General features: G+C 41.3%; 1 protein-coding gene across 17 annotated transcripts in view; it reads right to left on the bottom strand.

The window, feature by feature from the left end:
• BANP (BTG3 associated nuclear protein) overlaps nucleotides 1-26,522 on the bottom strand; it is a 264,208-nt gene that overhangs the window by 220,263 nt on the left and 17,423 nt on the right. For 8 of the 17 annotated variants that reach the window (XR_011972900.1, XR_011972901.1, XM_072636299.1 and 5 more), the window contains exons 2-5: nucleotides 14,770-14,921; nucleotides 11,692-11,751; nucleotides 7,049-7,143; nucleotides 3,290-3,489 (exon numbers count right to left, since the gene is read on the bottom strand). Coding sequence is in view for 15 of the 17 variants with exons in the window: in XM_072636299.1 (XP_072492400.1) it covers nucleotides 3,290-3,489; nucleotides 7,049-7,143; nucleotides 11,692-11,751; nucleotides 14,770-14,839 (425 nt within the window). In the remaining 2 variants the exon portion in view is untranslated. Of the gene's footprint in view, nucleotides 1-3,289; nucleotides 3,490-7,048; nucleotides 7,144-11,691; nucleotides 11,752-14,760; nucleotides 14,922-26,522 lie in introns of all 17 variants that reach the window. The other 9 variants (XM_072636301.1, XM_072636296.1, XM_072636297.1 and 6 more) reach the window with 2 other exon arrangements.

Here is a 26,522-nt window from a genome sequence, read left to right as displayed (position 1 = left end):
ATAAAAGGAAAGAATCATTTCTATTTCTACTAACCTGACCCTGATTTTTTTTAAGTGCAGAGTTGAACTATAACAATTTGGGCTGTTGTTGTTGAGTCATTAAGTCATGTCTAACTCTCTGTGACCCCATCTGGGGTTTTCTTGGCAGAGACACTGCAGTGGCTTGCCATTTCCTTTTCCAGCTCATATTTGACAGATAAGGAAACTGAGGGAAACAGTGAAGTGACTTGCCCAGGGTCACACAGCTAGGTCTTCCTGACTCCAGGTCCAGTGCTCTATTCACTGTCTATATCTACACACATATACACACACACTCTCATGCTTATAAACACACATACACATACAATGTAGGAAGAGAGGTTCGGGAGAGTTAGTGCTACAGGAGTTCAGAGGCTGCAGGGAACAAGGAAGGTTTCCTGGAGTTTCGACTGCCTGCCATCTTTTGCCTGTAACTCTGTCTAATTGGCGTTTCTAGCTTGTTGGTTGCCTCTGTCTCAGTGACAGTGGGGTTAGTACAAACAGACCCTCCGTACTTCCCCGGTTTTTATGGTTAATAGTTTTTCCTGCCTTGGCTTGATCCTAAGCCTGGTAGAAAATTAATATTACTCTCTATGTGACCCTGGGCAAATCACTTAACCACCAGTTGCCTCAGTTTCATCATCTGAAAAATGAGTATTAAAAATAGTGCTTACCTTCTGGGATTGTTGTAAAAATCAAATAAGATAATTATTGTAAAGCACTTAACATAGTGCCTGATAAATGTTAGCTATTAGTATATGCATACATACATATACATATATACACATATATGTACATACACACATATACATGTATATCTATTCATCTGCTTTATACATGTACACAAAATACAAATTATGTTCATTAGTTTGGATGAACTAGTTTTTTTTTTTAAGAATCCATTATCATAAGGGATAGCCAGAAGGGTCAGGGAGAAGGTAAAGCTATATTCAGATGTGAAAGTGATGAAGAAACAAAAGTTATAAATAATTGTTTTTAAGCATGTAAGGTCCTTGAGAGGCCTCGGTGTAAGGACCTTACCCCAAGACCAAGGTTCAAGTTCCATCTCTGATACATGGTAGCTGTATGATCCTGGCCAAGTCACATAATCACTCTAGAAAGTTCTCTCTCTAATCCTACCAGCTGCAGAAAAGGTGTTAACATGTGCTGGAAGGAGTTCCCTGTATCACTAAATCCTAAGTCCAGTCTGTATCCTAATCACAGGGCATAAAATGTTCATCAGAAAAATGTCAACTGAGTAAAGGGGATTTGGGTTCCTTGACAATGCAGCTGAGTACATAACCCTTACGTACCTGGCAAAAGCCAAGTTGTCTTCATTAAATTATAGCAGAATAAGTTGTAAATTCAAGTACTTTTTAAAATATGTATATATGTACATTTTATCAATACAAGATATCATTTTATCAAGAAAGATTATAAAACAACTGATACAGGATGTAAGTCCTAGGAAATACAGATCTCTTACCTCAGCTACTCGATTTTAAGTTTTACAATAGCAGAACTCTTCACCTGCTGCTAACACAAAATCCTGCATCTCATACAATTATCAGAACTTTACCCAATATCTTACACATAGCAGATACTCAATAAATATTGTATAGATGAATCAATCAATTAAAACTAGCCCAAGGCCCCTTTGTAACCAGGACTACTGTAATCACTGTACCAGCCACAACAAATGAAGGAGTTACTTATGATTAGGTTTACTTTGCAGTAGTATAACTACAGACAGCCAGATCTATGTAAACAACTTTGAGGAGTCAAAAATTAGTCCTAAAGTCTCCTCTACATCATCAGTTTGCTTCATGGATGGCTTTTTTTAACCACAGATAAGACATACACAAATACACGTTCATCAAACACAGCTTATCTGATCACAAATTAGATTTACGAGAATCTGAATTTATATTTATTGTATTAACGCCTTGCCCAGAAGACAGGACTATCCTATTTCATGTGTGATTTCAACACATGATAAGAACCCAAACTTAGAACATTTTAGAGACCATGCTCGTGGTATCCCCAAGGCTTTCAATATACCCACAATCACACAAAGCAAGATGAAAGGTCTAAACCATTGTACGGCATGACCACTGTGGGGTACAGGTCTCTCCCCTCATACCCTGACCTACTTTTCCCTGGCAGGCACTAACACTACCTTGCCCTTTCTTACACAGCTGCTACCATCACCCCCAGAGCACAAGAAGGACTCCAGTATAATGATGGTTAATGTTTCTGTGTTCCCTCTGGGTCTGCTGTGATCGCCATCCCCTACCCCACTCCTGGTGAGGGTGAGGCTGAGGGAGGTGGCATATGCCACACCACTGAGGCCCAACAAAGCCCCAGAAACAATGAGGACAGATGTCTTGGGCATAGAAGGGATCCCTGGCAGACCCTGTAAAGGAGTTTTCCCGGGAAAATCATGCTGAAGTTCAAGTCAAGAGAAGAGGAGAAATGAGCCCATCATTCTTGATGACTTGAGCTGAGAACGGAGTAGAAGAGGGGCAAAAGAGATGAGTGAGAAGGGCCAACCCACAGCCCAGAGACGAAAACCCAAGTCTCTTCATTCCCTGACAAAGGTCTATCAGACAACATCATGGAATCTAGTAGGTCAGAGACTTTACATGAAATCTTTTCAATTTGCTTGTTTTATCAAGCTGTTTGCAAAGTTTAAGGGTTTAATTTATACACAAACCATCCCTTTCTACCTGTCATTATTCTTCATGCCCTGATTAAATCAGCTCCATATTTCCTTTTTAAAAAAAAGATATGAAAATAAGAGGCTCTGAAAAATTGAAAACTTCATTGCAATTTTGATAAAATGAGATGAAAAAGATGCAATCTATGTGAGGAAAAAAAATACATAAGGACAAAGCTAGCTATACTCTCACTGAAAAAATAAGGAAACGAACAAATACCCATCTCCTGGGTTTAGCATGTCTTTTCCAAAACCAAGATTTATCAATCTAGTTTAGGCCAAAAATAAATATGGATGAGAATGATCTCAGGCTGCACTTGCACTCCTGTCGCACCCATGTCCCAAGTGCTCAGGCTCAGTATAACTCAAATCAGCACCACAAAACTGGCAAGGTGAGGGCCTCCAAGACCAATCTACAGGGCATCAATGGCTGATATTATGAAAGATAGGAGAAACAGCCCAAAGAGAGAGACAAGAAATGCTTTTCCAGGTGAATAAAAAAGGACACAGAAAATCCATCTGGAAGTCATATCTTCTCTGGTGACTCCTTACCATCGCACTTTATTGCACGTCTGGGTGGCACCAAGGGGAGAGCCCGCCACCATGGGCACCTGGATGGGACTGTGCTGCTTGTTCATGACCAGGTCAAGTTTCTCTTCTAACGACTTGCACGTGGCTTCCAGGGCCTGCAGCTTGGCCTCAATGCTATCCAATCGTAAGCATATTGTCTGATTAATGGAATACAGGAATGACTGAAAGTGAGAAAAAAAAATGAAAAGATTTCTTAAATGACAAATTGATCTTAAAGAAAAACATACATACTCATGAAACAAATGGGTATTAAGTGCCTATTGGTGCCAGGTAAAACCACCACAAACAATTATAAAGGGCAAGCACCAACCTCAGATGTTCCCAAAGTACAATAAATCCACACTCCCAGGCTTGCTCTTGATTTATATAATCCAGAAACATCTATCCTTTGTTCTGTGAAGTTTACATTCTTTCAAAGGGCAAGATCTAAAGTACCACATGTGGCCTGGAGGTGGGCAGGTTCTCTACCCTGAGGAGCCAACCTATTCAAGCCCTTTTTGTTAATAAAATTTAGCATAATTTGTCAATATTGATTTCAATTGTCTATGAAATTAGAATGTTTTAAATTATGACATTAGCACATTCTTACTTTTCCACAAACAGACAAAAGAAAATACCTAAGAACTCTAATATATTAATATGTTTAATCAGTATAATCCCATTCCCACAGAATTCTAACACAATATACAAAGCCACTAGCAGTTGCTTCCAGCCTGTGCTTGAGACAGCTAACTTCAAAGGTGACTAAAAATGAACAAGGACATTTCAGAAAACCACATACATGGAACCACATGTCTGTTTACTGAAAGCGGCACCTGCCCTGGCTTTCTGGGGATGGGCACCTTGGTGTTATTAGTGGCAAGTCTGCCATCTAGTGGACTACAGGAAAATTACTTCTTAAGTCTGGCTCTTGCCTTGAGGATAAACTACTCCACTATCAGAAACTAACAGGACAAATACAAGGTAAACTGTGGTATTTAACCAAATTTCCATTTAAAGGACTTAGTTTTGCCGATTTAGCAAGTGCATTCATGAACACAAATAGTACTTAAAACTTAATGAAACAAAACTCAATTGTTATGCCAGTTGCTGAGAGGTATTAAAGTACTATACGTTAAGAGAACTGAGATTGATAACTGGGTCTTTTCCAAATACTACAGGCTAGTCCCAGAAAGTGACAGGGAATAATCTTTTCCCTGTCTATTATTTAAAATAGGCCTTGAGAAATAAATATTAAATGTAGTTCTCAGCTATTTAAGGGTAGTAGCTTAGCTTATCAGGACATCTAGGTGGCACAGTCGTGCTCTGGGCCTGGAGTTAGGAAGACTCATCTTCATGAGTTCAAATCCAGCCTCAGACACTTGCAAGCTGTGTGATCCCAGGCAAGTCACTTCACCCTGTTTCCCAGTTTCCTCATCTGTAACATGAGCTGGAGAAGGAAATGGCAAACCACTCCAGTATTTTTGCCAAGAAAACACAAAATGGGGTCACATAAAAAGTTGGACCCGAATGAACAAGAAGGCGTAGTTCATCAGCTTTTGGAATATTTGAATTTCTTGTCTCATTCGCTCTTGATTCAACTCCTTTTAGACATTTTTCTAGTCATTAGGAAAGAGTTAAAGAAGATAAATACAGATTTATCATTTTCAAATTTGATTATTTTATCAAGTATCAATTCCCCCTAAACAAAAGTGTTTGGATGCTTTTCCAAGTTGCTGCAAACAGCTCAACATTTGCCATCTGCCAGGGAGAGGTTTATGGCAATTTTATCCTCTTTCCCCTCCATGATCTTTTCTACATAGCTTCTTGGATGAAAACCTTTTTTGGCAATATGGTTCAGCCTATTTACATGTCTCCCTATTGCCTGGGTGACCTAGAGGCAGGTGAGTGGATAGAACACTGGCTCTGGATTTCAAAATGTACCTTCAGACACATCCTAGCCTGGGCAAATCATTTAGCCTCCTCAGTGTCCCAATCTGTAAAATGGAGATAATAACAGTCCCCACATTGCAGGGTTGTTGGGAAGACAAGATGAGCTAATATTTGGAAAGCATTTTGAAAACCTTTAAGTGCTATAATCATGCTAGATTGCTATTATTACTTAAAATTTGGATTTTTCAGAAGTTCCATGATTCATAACCATATAGCATCAATAGAACACAGGTTTTAAAAATAAGGGTTTTGTTTTGGGTTTTGTTTGTTTTTTTTCCATAGAAAACCTGGAGGTAGTGAAAACTGCTGTGCATCCAGACTGCCAGTGTCCTCCTATTCAATTCTGCAACCAGCTCAGTGTCTACTTGCAATATTTGTCCAAAACCCACGCTGCTGCATCACCCCAAGGGCTTGTGCAGCTAGCCACGTATGGTCAATACAAGGAGGCTCCATCTCCCTGGTTCTTTTCTTAGGTGGGCTGTTGGAGTAAACTTTTCTGCACAGCAATGGCTCTCATTTAGGAGACTGTCTAATGTCCAGGGCACAACACACCTGGAACCAGGAGTACCTGGGCCTCTGTCATCTACAGGGTGCACATCTGTTATGGGGCTCTAAAAAGATGTCAAGGCAAGATCCATCCAGCTCTCCTCTTCAAGAGATGGCATGTGTTACATCAGGAGGCACAGATCGACAAAAAATTTAAATCTGACCCCAAACATAATCCTAATTCTGAAAAATCATGTACAGTAAACCTAAATTTCTAAGCTACTTCAGAAAGATACCCATTTACTTTATATGTCCTCTCCCTTAAATTGCCAGGGAAACCTTGTATGGGCCATAGGATTTAGACATGGAAGGGACCACTGAAATAATCTCATTTAACCATCTTTTTTCAAGATTGGGAAACAAGCCCAGGGAGGAAAATCAATTTTTTCAAACCATGAAGGCAGCAAGTAGCAGTATCTGATCCAGGTTTCCAGGCACTAGAGCCACCACTATATCCACATTCCTTCCTTCCTATGTTTAATAATATGAAAAATACAACTGACAACTGCTTCAATGCTACATGTTTTGTTTCTTTTAAACCACCAGAACCCCAGAAATAGAAGTGCATATAGGACTGCACTGAGTGACAGAAGTTAAAGGGATCCTCGTGGAATGGGTCACAAGCATTCAAGGAGGCAGCCATATCACTGCAGGCCACAGGGCACAGCCACCCCAGGCTAGGGGCCTGGGATTTGCCACTTAAGACTGGTCTGCAAGCCCCCCAGACATTGTGCTTATCTTATGTGAATTCCCATGCCTTTCCTGCCCTCCACACTCAGAGACAGATAGACAGACAGACACACACACACACACACACACACACACACACACACACACACACACACACACACACACACACACAACAAGATGCAGAACAAAGTCCTGCTTTGCACAGGGAAGGGATGTGTGTAACTCTACAAGCCACAGAGCCAAACGAGTAGCTTTGGGGATCCAGAAATGAATCACTGTTACAATAATATGAAAAGCAAGCAGGCCTAAACGAGAGGCTGAGTGAACCTGTCAGCAGGGGGACACATGCTTTTCTTCATCTTTGGTCTAAAATGATAATTCAGCCAACTTTACATGGGGCAAACCAGAGTGGGGGGGAGGGGAGAAGGGGGAGTTAAGACAGCAATCTTGGCAGTTTAAAAGACTTCTGCGTAGGCTTGTTTTTATTCATTTCCCAAAGCAAATGTTTTCTGTACAAATGAATTGGGAACAAGTACATTTCTACAAGGTTACCTTTATGGAGGGGTCCTGGCAGTTGATTTCTATTCGCTGGCGTTTCAAAGGAGGTTCTACTTCTTCGTCCGTGACTTCATGATTCTCTAACACAACTGCAAACCAAAAAGGACAAGAGGAACAAATTAATTCTATTTCATTCTGGAGGGGAGTGTGTGTGTGTGTGTGTGTGTGTGTGTGTGTAGCATCACACACATGTGCATGTGTGGGTGTGTACATGTGTGCACGTGCATGCACCTGTATGTGAGTGTGTGTATGATAAATTTGTATTTCATATATAATGCACAAGGAGACATATAGGTAGGCAGATATTGTAGGAAACAAAATCCTGTTATGTGAGGGACAGAGACCAAGTAAGAGACAGAAGAGAGAGACAGAGAACCAGAAAAGACAGGGGGAGAGAGAAGAAAGACAGAGGGACAGAGATGGAGAGAGACAAAGAGAGATTTGAGCCCTTACATTTATTCTTAAAAAGCCCCTAAGAAATTTTAAAGAAAATTTTACATACTAGATAAATGATTTGCCAAGAGTGGCAATGACTAAATTGTTCATCATTCTAGCTATTAAACTATTCTACTGATCAAATTGCAAAATGTTAAGCAGAATGACAACATTATTGCCTTCCACTGTAGGAAAAAAATTTTTTCTCATTCCCATCTATCACCCCTTTCTGTTATTAAAAGGAAATCTAGAGGCAACTGGCCTGGTGGCTAGAATGCCATCCTTGCTCAGATACACACTGGCTGACTTTGACCCTGAGCCAGGCACCTACCACCGTGTGCCCTGGGAAGCTGTAGGAGATACAGAGCAAGTGGAGATCTGCATTGATTGAGGGAATTTCCTTGCTGGGAGCATCTCATGAAATGTTTTTCAATATTAGTTTTCTTAGCAATTACTGTTGTGCCATCTAATACCAAGACGTCTAACATGGGACTGAGTGTATACAGAGTTGTTTACTTCCAAACTACATTGATCTCTAACTTTCAGTTTATAGAAATTCTCTGTTTCAATGGACAGATCAGTCAAAAAAGAGTACATTCAGAAAACAAAGCAATAATATTTGAAAGTTAAAGTGGGAAGAACATTAGAGACCAGCATTCAAATTCTACTTCTAACGCTTAACTAGCTATGTGACAGTGAGAAAGTCACTCAGCCACGATGAGATTCAGTTTCCTCCTCTGTTAAATAGGGATATCACTACCTGTATACCACAGACTTCAGTTTGATTTTTCAAAACAAATGAGAAAACCTTAGCAAGCTTCAAAGTACTAGATATTGATTGCAAGTCATCAGTAACTACATCATTTTCAGACAAGGTTTGTTAATTTTTAAAAAACCAAACCACTGGTTCCCAGCAGGCCTGGTTCCAATCTAAGCTGGATTTATGGCTGTCACAGACAAAATGATGTCTGCAGCACTTCCCAGTGCCCTGTGCCTGCCACACCCAGCAAGTATAGAACCTAAGCACCAGCATCTGATCTACCTGTTTGTAAATGGTGATGGTATTAAGCAAGGTACTATCACTGAGGCCAGCACACTCCTCCTAGGACACACTGCAAGTACAATAAGAGCTGAAGAGCTGCCCAACAAGGCTTCCACTGTCAGGTCTGGCCAACGCTACACCATACTCCTTATTGGCTACAAGGGGACAGCTGTCTTGAGATGCAGAGGAGTCAGCAGGGAAGGACCAGTAATGGTTAAAGGAGCATCAATCAGTACGCTCTAAATCCAAAATACTCAAATGGATCCATCCTCTCATCAACTCAAGAGCTCCATCAACATTGCAAATCCTCTCCCCATCCCCAAGTCATGACTGGCCATGCTGGGTGACATCACTTATCCACCCCAGGGGCCTGCTCAACCTCCTGGGCACACTGACCATGCCCTTGTCACCCTTCCCTCTCACCAGTCCATCTCATCATCAAGCCACACCATTCATCTACTGTTCTGGAGCTCCTTATTGCTTACATGTAGCAGCCTACTCACAAATCTACCCTTTTAGGTTTTTCTTGTCTCTTGTGTTGGCATTTCAAAGTTTCTTCTCATCCCTGATCTTTTCATCAGAAATTGTCTTTGCTCAAGGTTTGTAGGACACAGTTCTCTCCTGCCTCTTCTCCTACCTGACTGCTCCTTCTTGGGCTCTTGTTGGATCCTCATCCAGGTGATGCCCATTAAGTGTGGGTGTCCCCCCAGGACTCTGTCCTGGATCCTCTTTTCCCTCCATACATTTCACCCATGATTTCATCAGTTCCCATGCTTCCAACCATCATCTCTATGCAGATGATTAAGATTCATCCAGCCCTAACCTCTCTCATGATCTCCAGCTGCTACTGGACAATTCAAAATGGATATCCCACAGACATCTTAAATTCAACATGTCCAAAACCTTTCCCCCCAATTCCTCCCTTCTTCCTAGCTTCCCTTTTACTATGGAGAGTACTAGGGACCCAGGCTCACAGCCCAAATTTCATCCTCAACTCCTCAAACTCTCCCATCCCCTATTTCTAATCTATTGCCAGGCCCTGTCATTTTGACATTCATACCATCCCTCATGTATATGCCCTCCTCTCCTCTGACACTACTACTGTCCTTCTGTAGGCCTTCATCACTTCTCAGAAGGACCACTGCCCAAGGGTGGGCTGCCTGCCTCGAGTCTCTTTCCACTCAGCTGTCAAAGTGATCTTTCTCAAAAGCAAGTCTGACCATGTCAGTAACCAAAATATCACTTCAATAAACTCCAGTGACTTCCCAAGGCCATGCTTGAGCTACACATTAAGAAGAGAGACATTCTTTGAGGCAGACATGAAAAGGAAGTGTATACATACATACATACAGTGGGTAGAGTCAGGCTAAAGGCATGGAAAGAGAAGATGGAATATGTGTGTGAGGAAAAGAGAAGGCCAGTGTGGCTGGATTATACTGTGCAGGAGGGAGAACAGTGCATAGGCAGGTTTGAAACATAGGCTCAGATCAGGTATTGAAGGGCTTAGGAAGGAAGGAAGGAAGGAAGGAAGGAAGGAAGGAAGGAAGGAAGGAAGGAAGGAAGGAAGGAAACAAGCATTTATATAGCACCTACTATGAGCCAGGTCTTGGGCTAATCCCATTTAATCCTCACAATAACCCTGGGAGATAGGCACTATTGTAGTTCACATCACTATGGAGAAGGAAAGAGAGACATACAGAGGTGAAGTGACTTGCCCAGGGTCACACAGCTAGGATATGTCTGAGGCTGGATTTAAACTCAGGTCGCCCTGATTCCAGGCCCAGTGTTCTATCCACTATGCCACTTAGTTAAACAGAAGAGTTCATATTTATATTAAAAGCTACAGGAAATCACTGGACTTAGTTTAGTAACAGAGAAGAGTGGTCAGGTCTAGCTTGAGGAAAATTCCTTAAGCAGCTGTGTAGGGGACAGATGGGAGAGGGGGCAGGCCTGAGGAAGGGAAATCAAGGCTGTTGCAGTGACCCTAAGTGAAAGGCCATGAGGGCCTTCATTAAGAGACAGTCGTGTGAATAGGGAGAAAGGGCTCGAAGCAAGAGATGCAGAGGTGAAAACAGCAAGATCTTGCAAATGAAAAAGATATGCAAGGTGAGAACGATAAGTCTAGGAAAACACCCAGATTACAAACCCGGGAGACTGGACAGAAAGAGGAGCTTTGGAAGACAAATTTGGTGGTAAAATATAAGTTTTGTTCACAACATGCTCAGCGTGACAAACTAATAACATAGAAAACTTAAAAGGTCATGTAGAGGCCAATATCCCTAATGCATCTTAACAGCACAGAATGATCACTGAGATTTCTAATGATCCTTAACATCTACTCTGCTCAGAAAGGCAAGAGAAAAAAATCTAATTTAAAAAGGTTTCATCCCATTAATGATTAAATTACAGAATCTAAATTCTCTATCCAAACCCAAACCAAATCTTGAATCCTGTCCTTTAGAAATGATCATCTGGCTTCTATCAAATACTCTGATGGGCAAAGCATTATTCCCCCAAAGGCACACTGCTTTACTCTGGGTCAGCTCTTAACTGCTGAGAAGGGGGTTTTTGCTTTTGTTTGGTCTTATATATAAAAGTAGAATCTGTTCCCCTCTAACTTCCTCCAGTCCCCAGTTGGGTCCAGTTTAGCTTTCTGGAGTCAGGCAGAAAAAGCCTAGTGTGTTTTCCATACAACAACCCTACAAAACTTAAGTGGACGCAGACCTGGAAGGTGGCTCAGAGGCCATCTGGCCAGCCAGCCCCTTCATTTTACAAAGGGATATTCAATATCATGCCCAAGGTTGCCCAGGTAGGCAGTATTAAAGGTGGGGTTTAAACCCAGGCCCACTGATTCCAGGACCTGGACCCTTTTCACTGTACTCAGCAAAGCAGTCATCCCATACTCCTCCCTTCCCTTATCTACTACTCCAGGTTCTTTCAACCATTTTTCTCCTGACTTGGTGCTGAATCACCATGCACTGTGGTTCCCCTTGTCAATGCTCATTCTAAAAGGCGCTGCCCTGAAATCGACTGAGCACCCCCAGAAGTAGTCCAGCAGAGACTAGCAAGGTCACCATCTCCTTCACTCTAAGTGCCTGGACCAATCCAAAGCCCATTCTGATAGGTTTTAGTGTAACACAAATGCCATTGCATCTTTTACCTGGTGGTGACCACACCTCCTCTGTTTTGAATTGTCCACTGGGGAAAACAGCCACCAACTCTGAAGCATAATAATAAAATAATAAATCAGTCCTCCTGAATTCAGCCTTGAAACTGTGTTGGAAGATTGTTTATTAAATCAACAATTATTTACTGAGCGCCTTCTATATACAAAGCACTGAAAGAGGCATCCCACAGGACAAAGTGAGGGACCTGAGCCCTTCCTTTGGGGGGCCTAGAATCAATCCGGGGGGGCAAGACAACCAGAACACACGCCGGCATCAGATTTCATTGTCTATACATGGCCACAGTATATGAGGTCACAGAGTGTCAAATGGTTAACTAGCAAATGAATTGTACAGGAAATAATTTCTGTAGGAGAACACAGGAGGAAGAGCCTGACTAGAAGAAGGCCTGGCCCTGGAGGCAGAGGTGTGGGATCCAACTCCTGCCTCATACAACCTTAGACCTGGGACTCAGTTTCTTCATCTGTAAAAAGGGGAAGAAGGACTAGATGCCCCAAGGTCCCTTCTGGCTCTAAAATCTAAGGTTCTAAGCCTTTGTTACTTTTGCCATTATTGTTGCTAAAGGAGAAAATGGACCTCTGTACTGCTCACAAGCTTAGAATCTCTTTCTGAATCTCCAACCAGGTTATTTTTTAGACCCATGGTTTAATTGTTCTAATTTCAAGTACACATCCAAAAACAGGCCTAGAACCACATTCATCTTAATGAGACCTTTTATATACACGTGGTTTTTGACACATGGTTTCAAAGTTCTACAAAAGGGCGCCATGCAAAGAAGGCCAAAACATACTAAGAAGACTTAGTGAATGCGTGTGACTCCCCTCCCCAATCGGGTCCAAAGCATCCTGTTCTCTCCAGGACAAACTATAAATTCCTCTGGTCAGCTCAGAAAGCCTGACCCAACCTGGCCCCAACCCACCTTTGCAGCCTACCCTCTCACATACCCTGCCATCCAGCCTGTAGGACACCCCAGCTCCCATCTATGGGACTGCAGAGGCAGCCCCCCACTGCTGGAAGTCATTTCAGAGCCTCTCTCTCTGTCTCTCTCTCTCTCTCTGTGTCTCTCTCTTCCTTTAAGACATAGGTAGGTCACCATGTTCTTCAGGAAGATTCCTCCCAAATGCCAGTGCCCTCCCCATCCCGCAGGTCATTCTATTCACCTGTTTTGTACATATTTGCATTTATTCACTTTACATTTATGCTGCATATGTTTGCACATGCACTTGTCTTCCTCACTGGAATGTAAGCTCACTGCAAGCCCAAACTGCTTCATTCTTCGTACCTGTGTCTCCAGTACCCAGCAGACAGCAAGCGCTCAATAAATGCTTTTTGATGGATGGTTGATACAAGCAATAAAGTCAACAGTTTGCTCAGAGTCCTGAGCAATGCACCACCGAATCTGCAGTTTGCATTCTACTTGAAACATAATTTAGTTCATCCATTTGGGACTATCAGTGAAATGACAACAATGGGAAAACTGAGGCTGCAAATGAATACTGAAAAGTATCTTTTGGCATTATGGCCTGCAGATAAAATCATTCTGATGAGTAAACTGCTAGAATTTAGATGGTTATATAAATGATCATAATAAGTTATTATTAACCTTCTCAAACTTTCAAAATTTGAAATAATTCAGATATTTTAAAATTGTTTTTTAGTGTTTCCTATAAAAAGCATCTGAAACAAAACAAGAAAGACACATTAAGGAATATAAGTCTTAAGAGGCTAACAACTCATACACTTCTTTGTGATTGCTTATGTCTGCTCTCATTTGATTCCAAAACTATTTGAGTTATTATATTTAAATATTAGTGTCCCAATAGAAATTTTCTACTAGTAAAACAAATAGTCAGCTCAAAAAAAGGCACTATATTGTGCTGCAATGGAGTTCTTGGAAATTTATTTGTTCATTTGTTTTTTAATTTAAAACTCCAAGTTTCCCAAATCCCATTGATTCCATTTCAAATGAAAACCCTGAGGGGGTGAGACTGGGGGGTGGGGCATGAGGGACAGAAAAACAGAGGCAAGAAAATCAAATTTCTTCAAATGACCATTTTAGAAAATATGAAGGCTACAGAGATAAATAACACAGCCACATTTCTAGCACCTAGGATTTGTAGCGTGTTCTGTGGCTTCTACTTAAGAGAACCACTTAAACCAGATATTCAAAGCAAATTGATGTTACTGAGCATCGCAGCCACTATAGTCCTATTCTGATGCCTCTCCAGGGTTCTTAAAGACCATGCCAGGAAAGTACAAACTCCAGGGGAGATGGATCAGGTTGGGAAGGTTGTAAGTGTTCACCATGTTAATGCTGAACTTGATGCAGATACCTAATCAGCAGAGCCCACTGCAGCTCAGAAGTGCCAAATTCTGAAGACCCGACAGTCTTGGTCTCTCCGGTAGCTAGCCTAGCACAGCATAATAGCTGTGACCCCAACAACAGTGTCTACTGAGTTCTTTTGGGGGAAGCAAAGAATGGGAATCTGAGGGGATGCCCGTAAATTAGGGACTGGATGAACAAGCTATATTAATGAATATGATGGAAGGCTGTAGTGCTCATCTTGTACCAGCATAATGGCCAGCCACAATTCCAGAGGACTAATGATGAACATGTTACCCACTTCCTGATAGAGATATGAGATGAATGTATATGATCAATTTCTTTTGGATATGGTCAATGGGGAAATTTGTTTTGATTGACTATCCATGTTTGTAACGGGTTCAGCTTTTCTTGTGTTCTCAACGAAAGGGCTAGAAGGCAGATTTGGGTGATTAAAACAAATTTTTTTTTAAAGGCCATCTATTAAGTCAAGGAGAGATGGTGATCTGTGTTGGTGGAAGGACTGCACACACCAGTGAAATCACAGATCCTTAAAGAATTGAATTTCATGTTACTAAGAATATCATCAGCACATGTGGGATCACTGGAGTGGTGAGGAGAGGGACTTGGGAGAGGGGAAGATGACCTTTTTTTAAATTTACAAATATAGCAAGTCTCCCTTACATTGTATTTTTTAATATTTCACATTCTGCTCCCATACCTACTGTACCTGGGTGATCAGGGTTCAAGTCTTCCACGGCAATCTGGACCACATCGGCCAAATCCTGTTCTGACATCATCCAGAATCATGCAGTAAGGTTCAATTATCACAGCAGCCAAGTATAAATTCCAACTGGGAAAGGCTGGTCAGCTTTTAATAACCTATTAAAATACATAAAAAGGGAAAATTTTAAATTTTGTCACACAAAAGAATGATAATGCCTATACAAAAACTTTATAATAATGTTAATATTAATAATTTCTCTTCACATTTCTGTTCTTCTCATTCCTAAAGTATGCCAACATGTTAAGATAATAGAAAGTACATTATTTGCTCAGCGTTGTAAATTCAAATAATTAAGAGATTTGGATAAAAAAATCCCTAACTCCTAAGTGTGCTTAAATCCACTGACTTGTTGTTTTTGAGTTGTTTCAGTCATGTCCAATTCTTTGTGACCCCATTAGGGGCTTTTTTTGGCAAAGATACTGGAGTAGTTTGCCATTTCACTCTTCAGCTCATTTTATACATGAGGAAACTAAGGCAAATAGAGTTAAGTGACTTGCCTGGGGTCATACAGTCAGTAAGCATCTACAGTCATATTCAAACTCCAGGCCAGGGGCTGTATTCACTGCATCACCTAGCTGCCCCTTTAATACATACACAAACTTGTGTATGTATTTAAATTTAAAAGTTTCTCAAAAATTAAAGATAAGAAACAACTTTATCTCTACCTCTTTAGGCAATCATTTAACCTCTCTGGGCCCTCCATGCCTCAACTGTAAAATGAGTGGGGTGTACCAAATGACTTCTAAGGACCCTCCTAACTCTGAACCTATGATCTTCCTTCCCCAGCACCTTCTACAAACTTAATTTATAAACTTCTCAGAATTCCAAATGAAGACAGCCAATGGCTGTGACCAGTTTTCCTTTACACCATTAATGGAGTTCTACATTAGCCGTCTATGTGTTAGTCTTAATGAGAAGACTTAACCTTTAAGGTTATTCTGAAGAATAATAGAGGTGCTCCATATTGTCACTTAACCTAAGAGACCCTCAGCACCCCTCACTGCTACCTCTTAGATTCCCTTGTTTCTTTAAAAGCTCAGGTCAAATATTTCCCTTTACATGAAGCCTTTCCATTATTAATAATTTTTCTCAAAAAAAACTTGTTTCATGTGTGCATGCCTTTCCATACATCAATTATTTCATCAGCTAGATACCATGAGGGTAGGGAATACTTTTTTTCTGTCTTTGTATTCAGTGCCTGGCACAGTAGGAGCTTAATAAATGCTACTTTATTGATCAGGCCTACCAAACAACACTGAAATTAAAAGAAGTTCCCCAAAAAACCCAACTGTTTTCTGAAAGGTATCCTTCAGATTTGAAAGACTGTCAATTTTCAAATCAAAAACAGCATATGTATAAACTTATACCTTGTTTTTCTAAAGAGAAAGTCTGAGGCAAAGATTACTGGAAGTCTACATTGAGCTTTCCCAAAATGAGCATTATCACTCAACATAAACATTAAAACCAACTCAAGATGGTTAAGTGAAGACATTTTTCCTCATTTTACTATCTAAGGAGGAAATAAATTAGTGACAGGTGGAAAACAATTGAAAATGCACAATATAATGTTTTTGTACAGTTACTAATGGCTTCGAGCTTGGCCTAAGACGGCACTATACTTCATAAAAGCCTGAATCATGTCATCTCTTCCAAACCAGAACACCACACAATATCCAAGTTGTTTACACAAAATGATTCTTTTGCCAACATAAAGAGTCATTTAAAATTCTGCTCATGGTGAAACTTTTCGGATAGAAAAGACTATGGCAACCAGCCCAAGGAAACTGGCAATAGATTTACACATGTGGTTGCCATTTTGGCAAATTGAATTTGCCATTTCTCAGAAGTCCTGGGGACTATCCAGTCTTAACATAATAAAACATCTGTGCTAGGATTAATGTTTCATAATGTCACTATCTGCAATTACAATTTAGAACCCTGCCCTGTCCTTGAAGAGGTGCATCTTCTCCTTCGCACAGAGAAAGGGGGCAAACATAGCAAATCTTATTAAATATGAGAAGCCTTCTATACTTTTATAGTGATATCCCAGTAATGCTATGAGTACATTTGTATTTTGGAAAACACTCTGTTCCAGGGACTAAGAACTTTTCCCAGAACTAAGTTCTGTACCTATGTCTTAAGCTATAGTACTTCATTTAGAAGAGATTTTGGTTAAGTTACTGTGGAGTAGTCCCTGTCCCTTTAAATGAAGCACAAATCCCACAAGAGCCCTAACAAATGATCATCCAACCTATGTTTAAATATCCTCAGCGATGAATAATTCACTCCCTATTAAGACGACCCATTTCATTTCTGGACCACTCTAATCATTAGTTAGTTTTTCCTTGTGCTGAACCAAAATCAACCAGGCTTCAACTTCTTCAGCGCTTTGGTCCTAGCTCCATGCACTGGGGCCAAGCACAATCGGTGTATTGTACTTCCTTCCACAGGACAGTAAAATGTCTGAAGAGAGCTATCATGAGAAGAGGCAAATTATATTCTTTTTTCCAGGCTAAGCTTTTGGGAAACTGAAAAATAATTAAAATAGACAGGTAACATGGGGAGAAATCACATGTAAGCACAAATCTTCCCAATAACACAAATTTCCCAACTAGGTAAGAATTAGTGACATGGTGTGTTATTAGATTAATACTAACAGTGAAGAAGAGATGAAAATCATCAGTTTTTTTAAATCAAAATATAAATAATGTCTAAAAGCCATTAACCCCTAATTAATTTTTTTTGATTTATTATTTATTCTTTTATTTTACACTGAAAAGTACAAGATCTGGCTAATGATCCACCCAAGCCAGCACATTAAAAGATTATAACCAAGGGTTATACTCCATGCTTCTATTCTCAAACTAATTACCTGTTTAATGGGCAGTTGTGGCACTCTTGGGGAATTGTCTAGCCTAACAGAAAGCTAAAAATAAACTTTAAAAAATAACAACACGCAAACAAATATCTACAAAGTAAGCCACAGGCAAGAGAAATGGGAAATAACTAGTGGAAGAAAGACTGTAACTAGAATTAAGAGGGGACAGGGAAGGCTTCCAGTACAAGAATCCAGAGATGAGGAGGGAGAGCATTCCAGGCAGAGGACAGCCAGGGAAGGCGAGTGTCACAGATCAGAGTGCCTGGAGGGAAGTAAGGTATAAAAAGACTGGAAAGGTAGGAGTGGGGTAGGATACGAAGGGCTTTGAATGCCAAACAGCATTTTGTATTTGCTCGTGGAGGCAACAGGGAGCCACTGGACTTTATTGGTGATACAATCAAACCGGCATTTTAGGAAGATCACTTTAGTGGCTGTAGGGAGGAGGAACTGGAGCATGTAGAGTCTTGGAGCTGGAAGACCAAACTACTGCAGTAATCTCAGAGCTCTGGTAATGAGGGCCTTCTTCCTGTTCCACCTCCCAGGCTCCCTGTAAGTTTCTACTAAAATCCCTGCTTTCACTGGAAGCTCTCCCTTTCCCCTCTTCATTCTAATTCCTTCCTTCTGTTCACCATTTTCTATTTATCCTGTAAAAAGCTACCTTTGTATATGTTTGTGTGTTGTGGCCCCCATTAGATTACAAGTTCCTTCAAGGCTGGGACTGTCTTTTGCCTCCCTTTGTGTTCCTAGCCTTAGCACGGTGCCTGGCACATAGTAGGTACATAATAATGTTGGTTGACTGTTGGATTTTTTAATCCATTCCAGGAAAATTTAAGTTAGGTTAAGTGCATGTTTTCATCCTCCCTAATACTGCCTTAAAAAAAAGGCATCTGCTTGTTCCTACTCCTTTTTAAGTCAATACTTTGTCCCTACAATTAACTATGTTTCATTTACTTTGATGTCATCCTATTCTTTTACAGCCACACCACGATCTTGTTTCAAGAGATGACATACTGGATAAAACAAAACCCCACAGTCTGTTGCTTATAAGAAAGCACCTAAAAAGCAAAGCCAAACATAGAATCAAAATGAGAGAGTAAAATAAAATTCCCTACACATCAAGGGAAACCAACAGCATGCAATGTTTCCAGTCTACCTTTGACAGGACAGACTGACTTGGAGGGGAGGGGGTCGAGAGTGAAGATACCTAGGCTGTGAACCTGAGGGGCTGACAGGATGGTGGTGACCTCGACAATAATAGAGAAGTTAGGAAGAAAGGATGGTTGAGGGGCAGGGGGAGATGAAGATAACAAGTCCAGTTTTGGATATGTCTACAGGACATCCAGTCTGAGACATCCAATCAGTTCAATTGTTTTTCACTCACACTCAATTCTTTGTCATCCCATTTGGGGTTTTCTTAGCAAAGATACTAAACTAGTTTGCCATTTCTTTTTCCAGCTCATTTGACAGATGAGAAACTGAGGCAAACATGGTGAAGTGATTTGATCAGGGTCACACAGCCAGTAAGTGTCTCAGACTGGATTTGAACTCAGGAAGATCAATCTTCCTGACCCCAGGCCCAGAATTCTGGCCACTTTGGTGCCACCCAGCTGACCCTGAGATGTCCAGTGCAGCTGGATGTGTGAGACTGGAGGTCAGGAGAGAAATTAGGGCTGAGAATCACATGAATGGAGAAGAAAAGCAAATCCATGGGAGCTGATGAGATCACTAAGCAAAATAGTACAGAGGGAGAAAATAGTAGTAAGGTTGAAAATGAATCTATTAAGATGGTAATTTAATTAATTTTAAAGCTGAAAGAAATCTTTGTAATTGTCAAATAACCAATTGACTGTGAAAAGAAAGGATTTCTAGCTTAACATCTTGAATAACGTGAACACTTCAGGCATAATTCTTCTAAGACTGTATATAATCCTTATAAGAGTTAAGACGGATTTCAAATAACCTTTGCCTCAAATATAAGACATTAGTCCAATTATGATTAACTTAAATTAAACTGCTTCGTAGACCACTATAGCAAACATAAAAATACACAGCTGTATATACATACTTGGTGGAAGAGTGGATATAGTTCTGGACCCAGAATCAGAGCAACCCAAGTTCAAATCCAGCCTCAGACACTTGCTAACTGTGTGACAGCAGGCAAATCATTTAACCTCTGCCTGTCTGTTTCCTGTAAAATGGAAGTAGCAATAACACCTACTTCCCAGGGTCATTGTAAAGGTAACATGAGATGATGGATAAAGCACTTAGCAAAGCTCACAGCATAAGATAAATGTCTGCCCTTAAGATTACAGTCATTTGTCTGTTGGTTACACTGCAAAGAATATTTTCAAGTAACACAAAAATATTAAACATGGCAAAATCTCTGGAACTATTGATACTAAACTGATTACAGGTATATTAGGTTAACCCTTTTGCTTTGTGGGAAATGCTGACTGCTTGTCTCTTCTCCCTGCTAAAGTTGTAATCGTAGTGCAGCTAGATGGTGCAGTGCATAGAGAGCTGGGTCTGGAGTCAGGAAGACTTGAGTTCAAATCAGCCTCAGACACTTACCAGCTGTGTGACCCTGGACAAGTCACTTCACCCTGTTGCCTCAGCTTCCTTATCTGTAAAATGAACTGAAGAAGGAAATGGCAAAACCACTCCAGTATCGTTGCCAAGAAAACCCTGACTGAACAACAAAGTGTGATCTGATGCCTCTTCGCAGCACTATGTTACTGTGACCACCCACACCATGCCAGTAAAAACATCAACTCTGACAGCTTTCGCCAGGGCACAAAGGTTCCAAGTATAGGCAAATAATAACAACAACTTTTATGCAGCCACTATTATGTACCACACATTGTGCAAAGCACTTCACAACTATTACCTCATCCGACCCTGACAACAATCCTGGGAGGCAGATGCTATTATTGTCCCTGTTTTACAGATGAAGAAACTGAGGTAGAGGTGAAGTGACTTGCCCAGGGTCATGAAGCTCATAAGTGTCTGCAGCTGCACAAAGAACAAGTTTAGTGTCTGAGAACAGACTAGGTCAGTGGGGTAACCTCACCACACACACCCACAAAGGAATGAATGTTTCAGGGACCACAACTTTTAACAGAGTCCTGGCCCTGCATCACAAAGGGGTTACAATGCTCATCGGGAGGGACTCCCCCACCCCAGGCAAAATCATGGCCACTCCGATGAGCACTTGTCTCTCCAGAAACATTTTCAATGCCTTCACTCACCTGATGTGCCTTACTTCTCAGGAAATAAAACTACCCCTTACATCCAGGTTTTCTTTCATAAAACACATTTTCTTTCCAGAATCTCAGTAAGTCAAACACAGGGAAAATATTTCTTCTTTTTGTCAAGCTTCCCCTTCATATTGATCTTTTTGGAAGCTGAAGGGACATTAGCTTACAAAGGTAACACTCAGGCCATCAATGGCACTGCAAAAGTACCCAGAGGGGTCCTAGGAGTAACACTACATTGCTAACACTACCCCAGGCTCACCACTGGTACACTGCCCTTTAACAATCAACCAGGAGACTAAATTGCTTTTTCTAAAAAAAGCATTCACCCAAGTAGCAAAAACAGTAACTGCAAGCACATCCCCCCAAACCCAGAGAATATTCTCCTACAGACTGAAAGGGTCCTTAGGTGAAAGAGTGGGCATGAGTTTAAAGTATGATGGAAAGGAAGATACATGGCCAAAGCAGCTCAGACTGCGGAAGGGCAGGGCCTCACAAAGCTCAGGGCCAGGAGAGGCATCAGGGATGGAGGACTGCTCCTCTGCTGGCTGGGCTGCCCTCGAGGGCACCTTCTCCATGCCTGGGCAAGCTTAAGAGGGCTCACGACATCCCGGCTGGACAGTCCAAGTTGCTGCAGGGATGGCTCAAGCAGGGTGCTCAGCTGTCAAGCTGGCTCCTCAGTAGGTTTGGCTGCTGCCCAGGCAAGGCTGGGCTGGGCAGGGCAGATCACTCCACTTCTAGGGGTTTTCACAGGGTGTGGCATCTCTCTTGGCTCCACAGATGGACTCTGGTGAGCTGCTCATGTTTTCATCCTCTTTGGCATCTGGCTCGGGGTGCTCTTACAGTTGTGTGATATGGTCCTCATTTCAGCAATGCCTTAACTCTTTCAAGTCTTGGATCTGAGGCTTGATAACTCTAGGCCAAAGGTCGGAAAAAAGATCTTGGGTGTCCAGTTTGTCTCACATTAGGGTCCCTAGTAAGGGATTCTCCCTTTCCTTGAAGATGATGCACCCCCTCTCCCATACACACAACACACTTTGCAGACTCCTTTTATGCATCATTATCAGTTGAATGACTGTGGACAAAGGTATGATGGCAATCTGTGTACCTTGGAGCAAGTTTCTGATCCTGGAAAGTCTTTTTCTAAGCAGGTGAAACTATTCCAGCCTCAGACCTTTTTTAATGTGTGTGGGGTGGTACCTTTACATCTGATGGGATTTCTCTTTCACATTTCAATATCTTCCTTTTTTGAACCTACTAACATTTAGCTTTAAGTTCAAAAGTATGATTTAAGTTCACAAGAATAATGAAATGTTGGGATTTGATTTCCTATTCTTGATCTGGTTCAGGGATGCAAAAGAGTGTTAAACAGTTTATTTCAATACATTCATTCAGAAAAATCAATGGTTCAGAAAAAACCACTAATAAAATCTACTTGACACCCTAACCACTAAATGACTTGGCCTAACAGGTTTCCCCCCCCCAAAAAACACACCAGCTCCAATACTATTTATCTGGGAAAATCCAGTACCATGTACAATTTCACAAAAAGTGTCAGATTTTCTGAAATTCTACAGCACTGATTTCTCAGGTTGATTTCTTTCCATAATTATCTAGAAATTTTATGTCCCAAGAACAGGGGATGAGGGGGTAGGAACAGAACTGGGAGATCCATTGTAGGAAATTTCCAGATTTATCCTAACCATCCATTTCTCACCTTCTTTGGAAAGCCCAATGCTTCTAGGCCTCCTGTCAGTCTTAGTCTTGTTGGAGCTTAGCCCCACCTATTAACCAGGACCAAGGCTCATAGATTTAGTTTACTGGCCATTTAACCCAATCCCTCCTTTTACAGAGGCCCAGAGAGAATGACTTGTCCAAGGTCACCTAGGTAACAAGTAGCAGGATCAGGATTTGGGCCAAAGTCATTCCTACACTTAGGTACAGCATCTAGCTTCCTAATCCCCCAGGTGCTGGAGAAATTTACTAAATCCTATTGGCTAATTCCAGAGAAAAGAGCAATAGGACAGGACCATGTCCAAAGGCAGATGGGTAGAGTTCATAACTGAGCCCCAGATCACAATGTACCAAGAGGCAGGCAGTATGGACCTGTTTGCACACACTTTCTCATGGCATCTATATCCTCACCCTCATTTATCTATAATTCTGAGAAAACGGAAGAAAACAAAAAAGGAAGCAAAAAAATCACCTCAGCAGCCACAAATTAATGAGGGGTTTGAGGGGCAGGGAGATGAGGAAGAGAGAGTCCAGCAGTGTCCAGAGCTATGATTGTGTGTGGAGGGAGCTCCAGCATTCCTATTAGAAAAGGTAAGCATTTTTGAAAATGCTTCAGAAAAGATATGCATCCTTGAATGCATAATCCTAGATCAGGGGTTCAGAATCTCTTTGGTGTCATGGACCCCTTTGGCACAGTGGTAAAGGCGATGGGTCCTTTCACAGAAGACCCCTGCTGCGGTGCTTTTTTTTTGTTTTTAACTCATAAATGAAAGAAACGCTAAATTTCAGCTAGAACTTAGTAAAAATAGAGATGTTATTTTTGTTCCCGTCCAATTTTCTGGACTCTCTTGAATCAATCCATGGTCCATAGAACTCTAATCCCAGAGTCCCCCGGTGTCACCGACACACTGTCAGTCTGAGTTTTCCTGACTTCTAACTGCTATGTAAAAAACTGACTGGCTCTCTAAGAAGAGTGGTTCCACCCCAGGAAACAACAGCCCTTCAAAAATTCTGGGATGTTTGGAGAGTACTGTACTGAATCTCATCTGAGCTACACAACATTGCTCTGAAGTTGAGTCGGCAGTGATGGCGGCTGCAGCAGTATCTGGTTGCCAAGATCTGGGTGCCTCTCATCTCAATCCACTCTGATCCATCTTCCAAACATCTGGCAAAGTGATCTTCCCAAAGTCCAAGATGGACCATAAGCCTCCTTTAGTCAATAAATTCCAGTGCTCCCTATCACCTTGAGGATCAACCATAATCCCCTCTGTTGAGCATTCAAAGCTTTTCACAGCCCCTCCCCAACTCCCTTTATCGTTATGATGCATGGATCTACTTCATATGCTTTACAGTTCAGTCCAACTGACCTCCTCACTGCTAAATCAGAAGAGAAGTAAAAATTGGGTGGAAACACAAAAAACATGAAACAGTAAAAACTGAAGCAAAAAGAAGAAAACTAGGACAAAGAAGAGAGAAACACACTTGGGAGGAAAGAGTGTTACCATAAATGGACCAGATACTACCAACCACTCAGCCTTCACCTGGGGCACTGGATAAGTGGATTTGGCTTGAGAGGAGCTGGATTAGAATCCTAGCTCTCTGTTATTACAATATCAAAGTGACCTTGGCCAAGTCCTCAGTCTCCTCACTAGCTAAATGAAGAGGGTGGAATAAATGATCTCTTAGATGCCCTCCAGCTAAAAATTCTGTGATCCTAAGTGTGTACATAAATATTCAAAGGTGACAAAATCATAGTGTTAAATGGGAATATGAAAGGTCAACCAATCTACTCAAACTTCCATCTTCAGACAGGGCAATACCAAACCATCTCCGATAGATAATATCAATATCAATATCATCATCATCATCATCATCATCACCATCAATATTATTCCATTAGCTGTCATGGATTCAATCACCATCTCTATCCTGATGATTCTCAAATCTACTATCCAACCTTAACCTCTGTGCTGACCCCGTCTCACATCTCTAATAGCCTTTCTCAAACTGGATGCCCTGTAGTCATCTTAAACTCAACGTGTCCAAAAGAGAATTCATCTTTACTCCCAAACCCTCCACCTTCTCTTGATAAGTTCCCTACTGTTGTAAGGGTCTTCCCAGTCACCCAGGCTCAAAACCTAGGTGTCACCTTCAATCCCACACTGTCTCTCTCACTCCCCATATCCGATGTTTTGTCAAGGCCTGTAGATTTTACCTTGCTAATATTTCTCCTATATGCTTCTTTCTCTCCTCTGACACTGCCACAACCCTGGTGCAGGTCCATTCTTTCTTCACACCTAGACTACCGTAATAAATCACCTGCTAGTTCGCCTGCCTCGAATCTCCACTCAGCTGTCAGGCATCTTCCTAAAGCAAAGGTATGACCATATCACATCATGATCCCCCACCAGCCCCTACTCAATAAATTCTAGGGCAGGGATGAGGAACCTGCAGCCTTGCCACATGTGGTCCTCTAGGTCCTTGGGTGCAGCCTTTTGACTGGTTCAAGTTCTACAGAACAAATCCCTTTATTACAGGGATTTGTTCTGTGAAGTTTGGATTCAGTCAAAGGGCCACACTTGAGGACTTAGAGGGCTCCCTGTTCTAGAGGCTCCCTATCACTCACCTCCAAGGAAATTGTCAGTCTGGTGTTCAGAACCCTTCCTAACCTGGTCCCCTCCCATCTTTTCAGTCTTCTTACACTTTATATCCCACCATGTACTTGAACTTTGGTGACAGTGACCTCCCTAATGTTCCTCTATATCCCCAAAGTGGGTGATTTCCCTGGCTACCTCCATGCTCTTCCTCATCTCTGCCTCCTGGTTTTTCTGGCTTCCTTGCAAGTCCTGGCTAAAATCCTACTTTCTATAGGAAGCCTTTCCCAATCCATCTTAACTCTAATGCTTTCCCTCTATGGATTATTTCCAATTGATCCTGAATACAGTTTGTTTGTATGATTATTTGCATGTGGTCTCCCCCATTAGAATGTGAGCTTAGCACAGCACCTGGTACATAATAGGTACTTAATGTTTACTGACTATCATAAAATCAGGTCAAGCATTTATGCAAATATAGTGACATGCAGATAAAAAAAGTAAAAGTGAAGGGAATGTAAGTCACACAGACAGGAGGCAGTGACTGGGAAAGGATTAAAACCCGAGTCTGTCTTCTTGACTCTAGGTTCATCTCTAAATCCACTACATACTGTTTCAGCGATTACAGAATATTTTACTTTTAAGAAAATATAGAGAGAGGATGAAATTGAGGCCAAGGTCATACACCTGGATAATGGGTGACTCAAAATTAGAATACAGGTGTGCTGATTCTCAGCCCAGGGTTCCTTCCACTATACCATACTCAAGAGCAAATAAGTCAATAGGATGAGTTCTGTTTTGGATAGTCAAACTCCTGGCCTCTTTTTAAAGTCTCACATCCCAGAAAGAATGGTTATTGACAACCAAGTTATTTTCCCAGTCTGAGCCTCATTTACATAGCCCATGCTAACTGCCAAGCCTGGATGGATGATGGGAGGGGTAGATAAATAACCACTTGCCTAGATTCAGAGTTTAGGAAGCATTGCCAGATAATTCTTTTCCCTCTAGTTAATCATCTTGGGAGCAACATCTAATGACCCAAACCTAATTCTACAAGGCAGCATCATATAGCAGAAAGAATATCAGTTCTGGAGTAAAAGGACCAAGTTCAAATCCTACCTCTAAAACCTACATCCTGTTTGAACTTCAACAACTCAATTTAATTTAATATAATTGAGTGAATTGGATTAGGTAGACTCTGTGGCTCCTTCCAGCTTTATTCACTTAGAATAACAA

Source organism: Notamacropus eugenii, chromosome 1 (assembly GCF_028372415.1).
Source record: "Notamacropus eugenii isolate mMacEug1 chromosome 1, mMacEug1.pri_v2, whole genome shotgun sequence".
In the NCBI taxonomy this organism is placed as follows: domain Eukaryota; kingdom Metazoa; phylum Chordata; class Mammalia; order Diprotodontia; family Macropodidae; genus Notamacropus; species Notamacropus eugenii.
The sequence above is the reverse complement of the archived record's forward strand: the minus strand, read 5'-3'. Positions and strand labels throughout refer to the sequence as shown.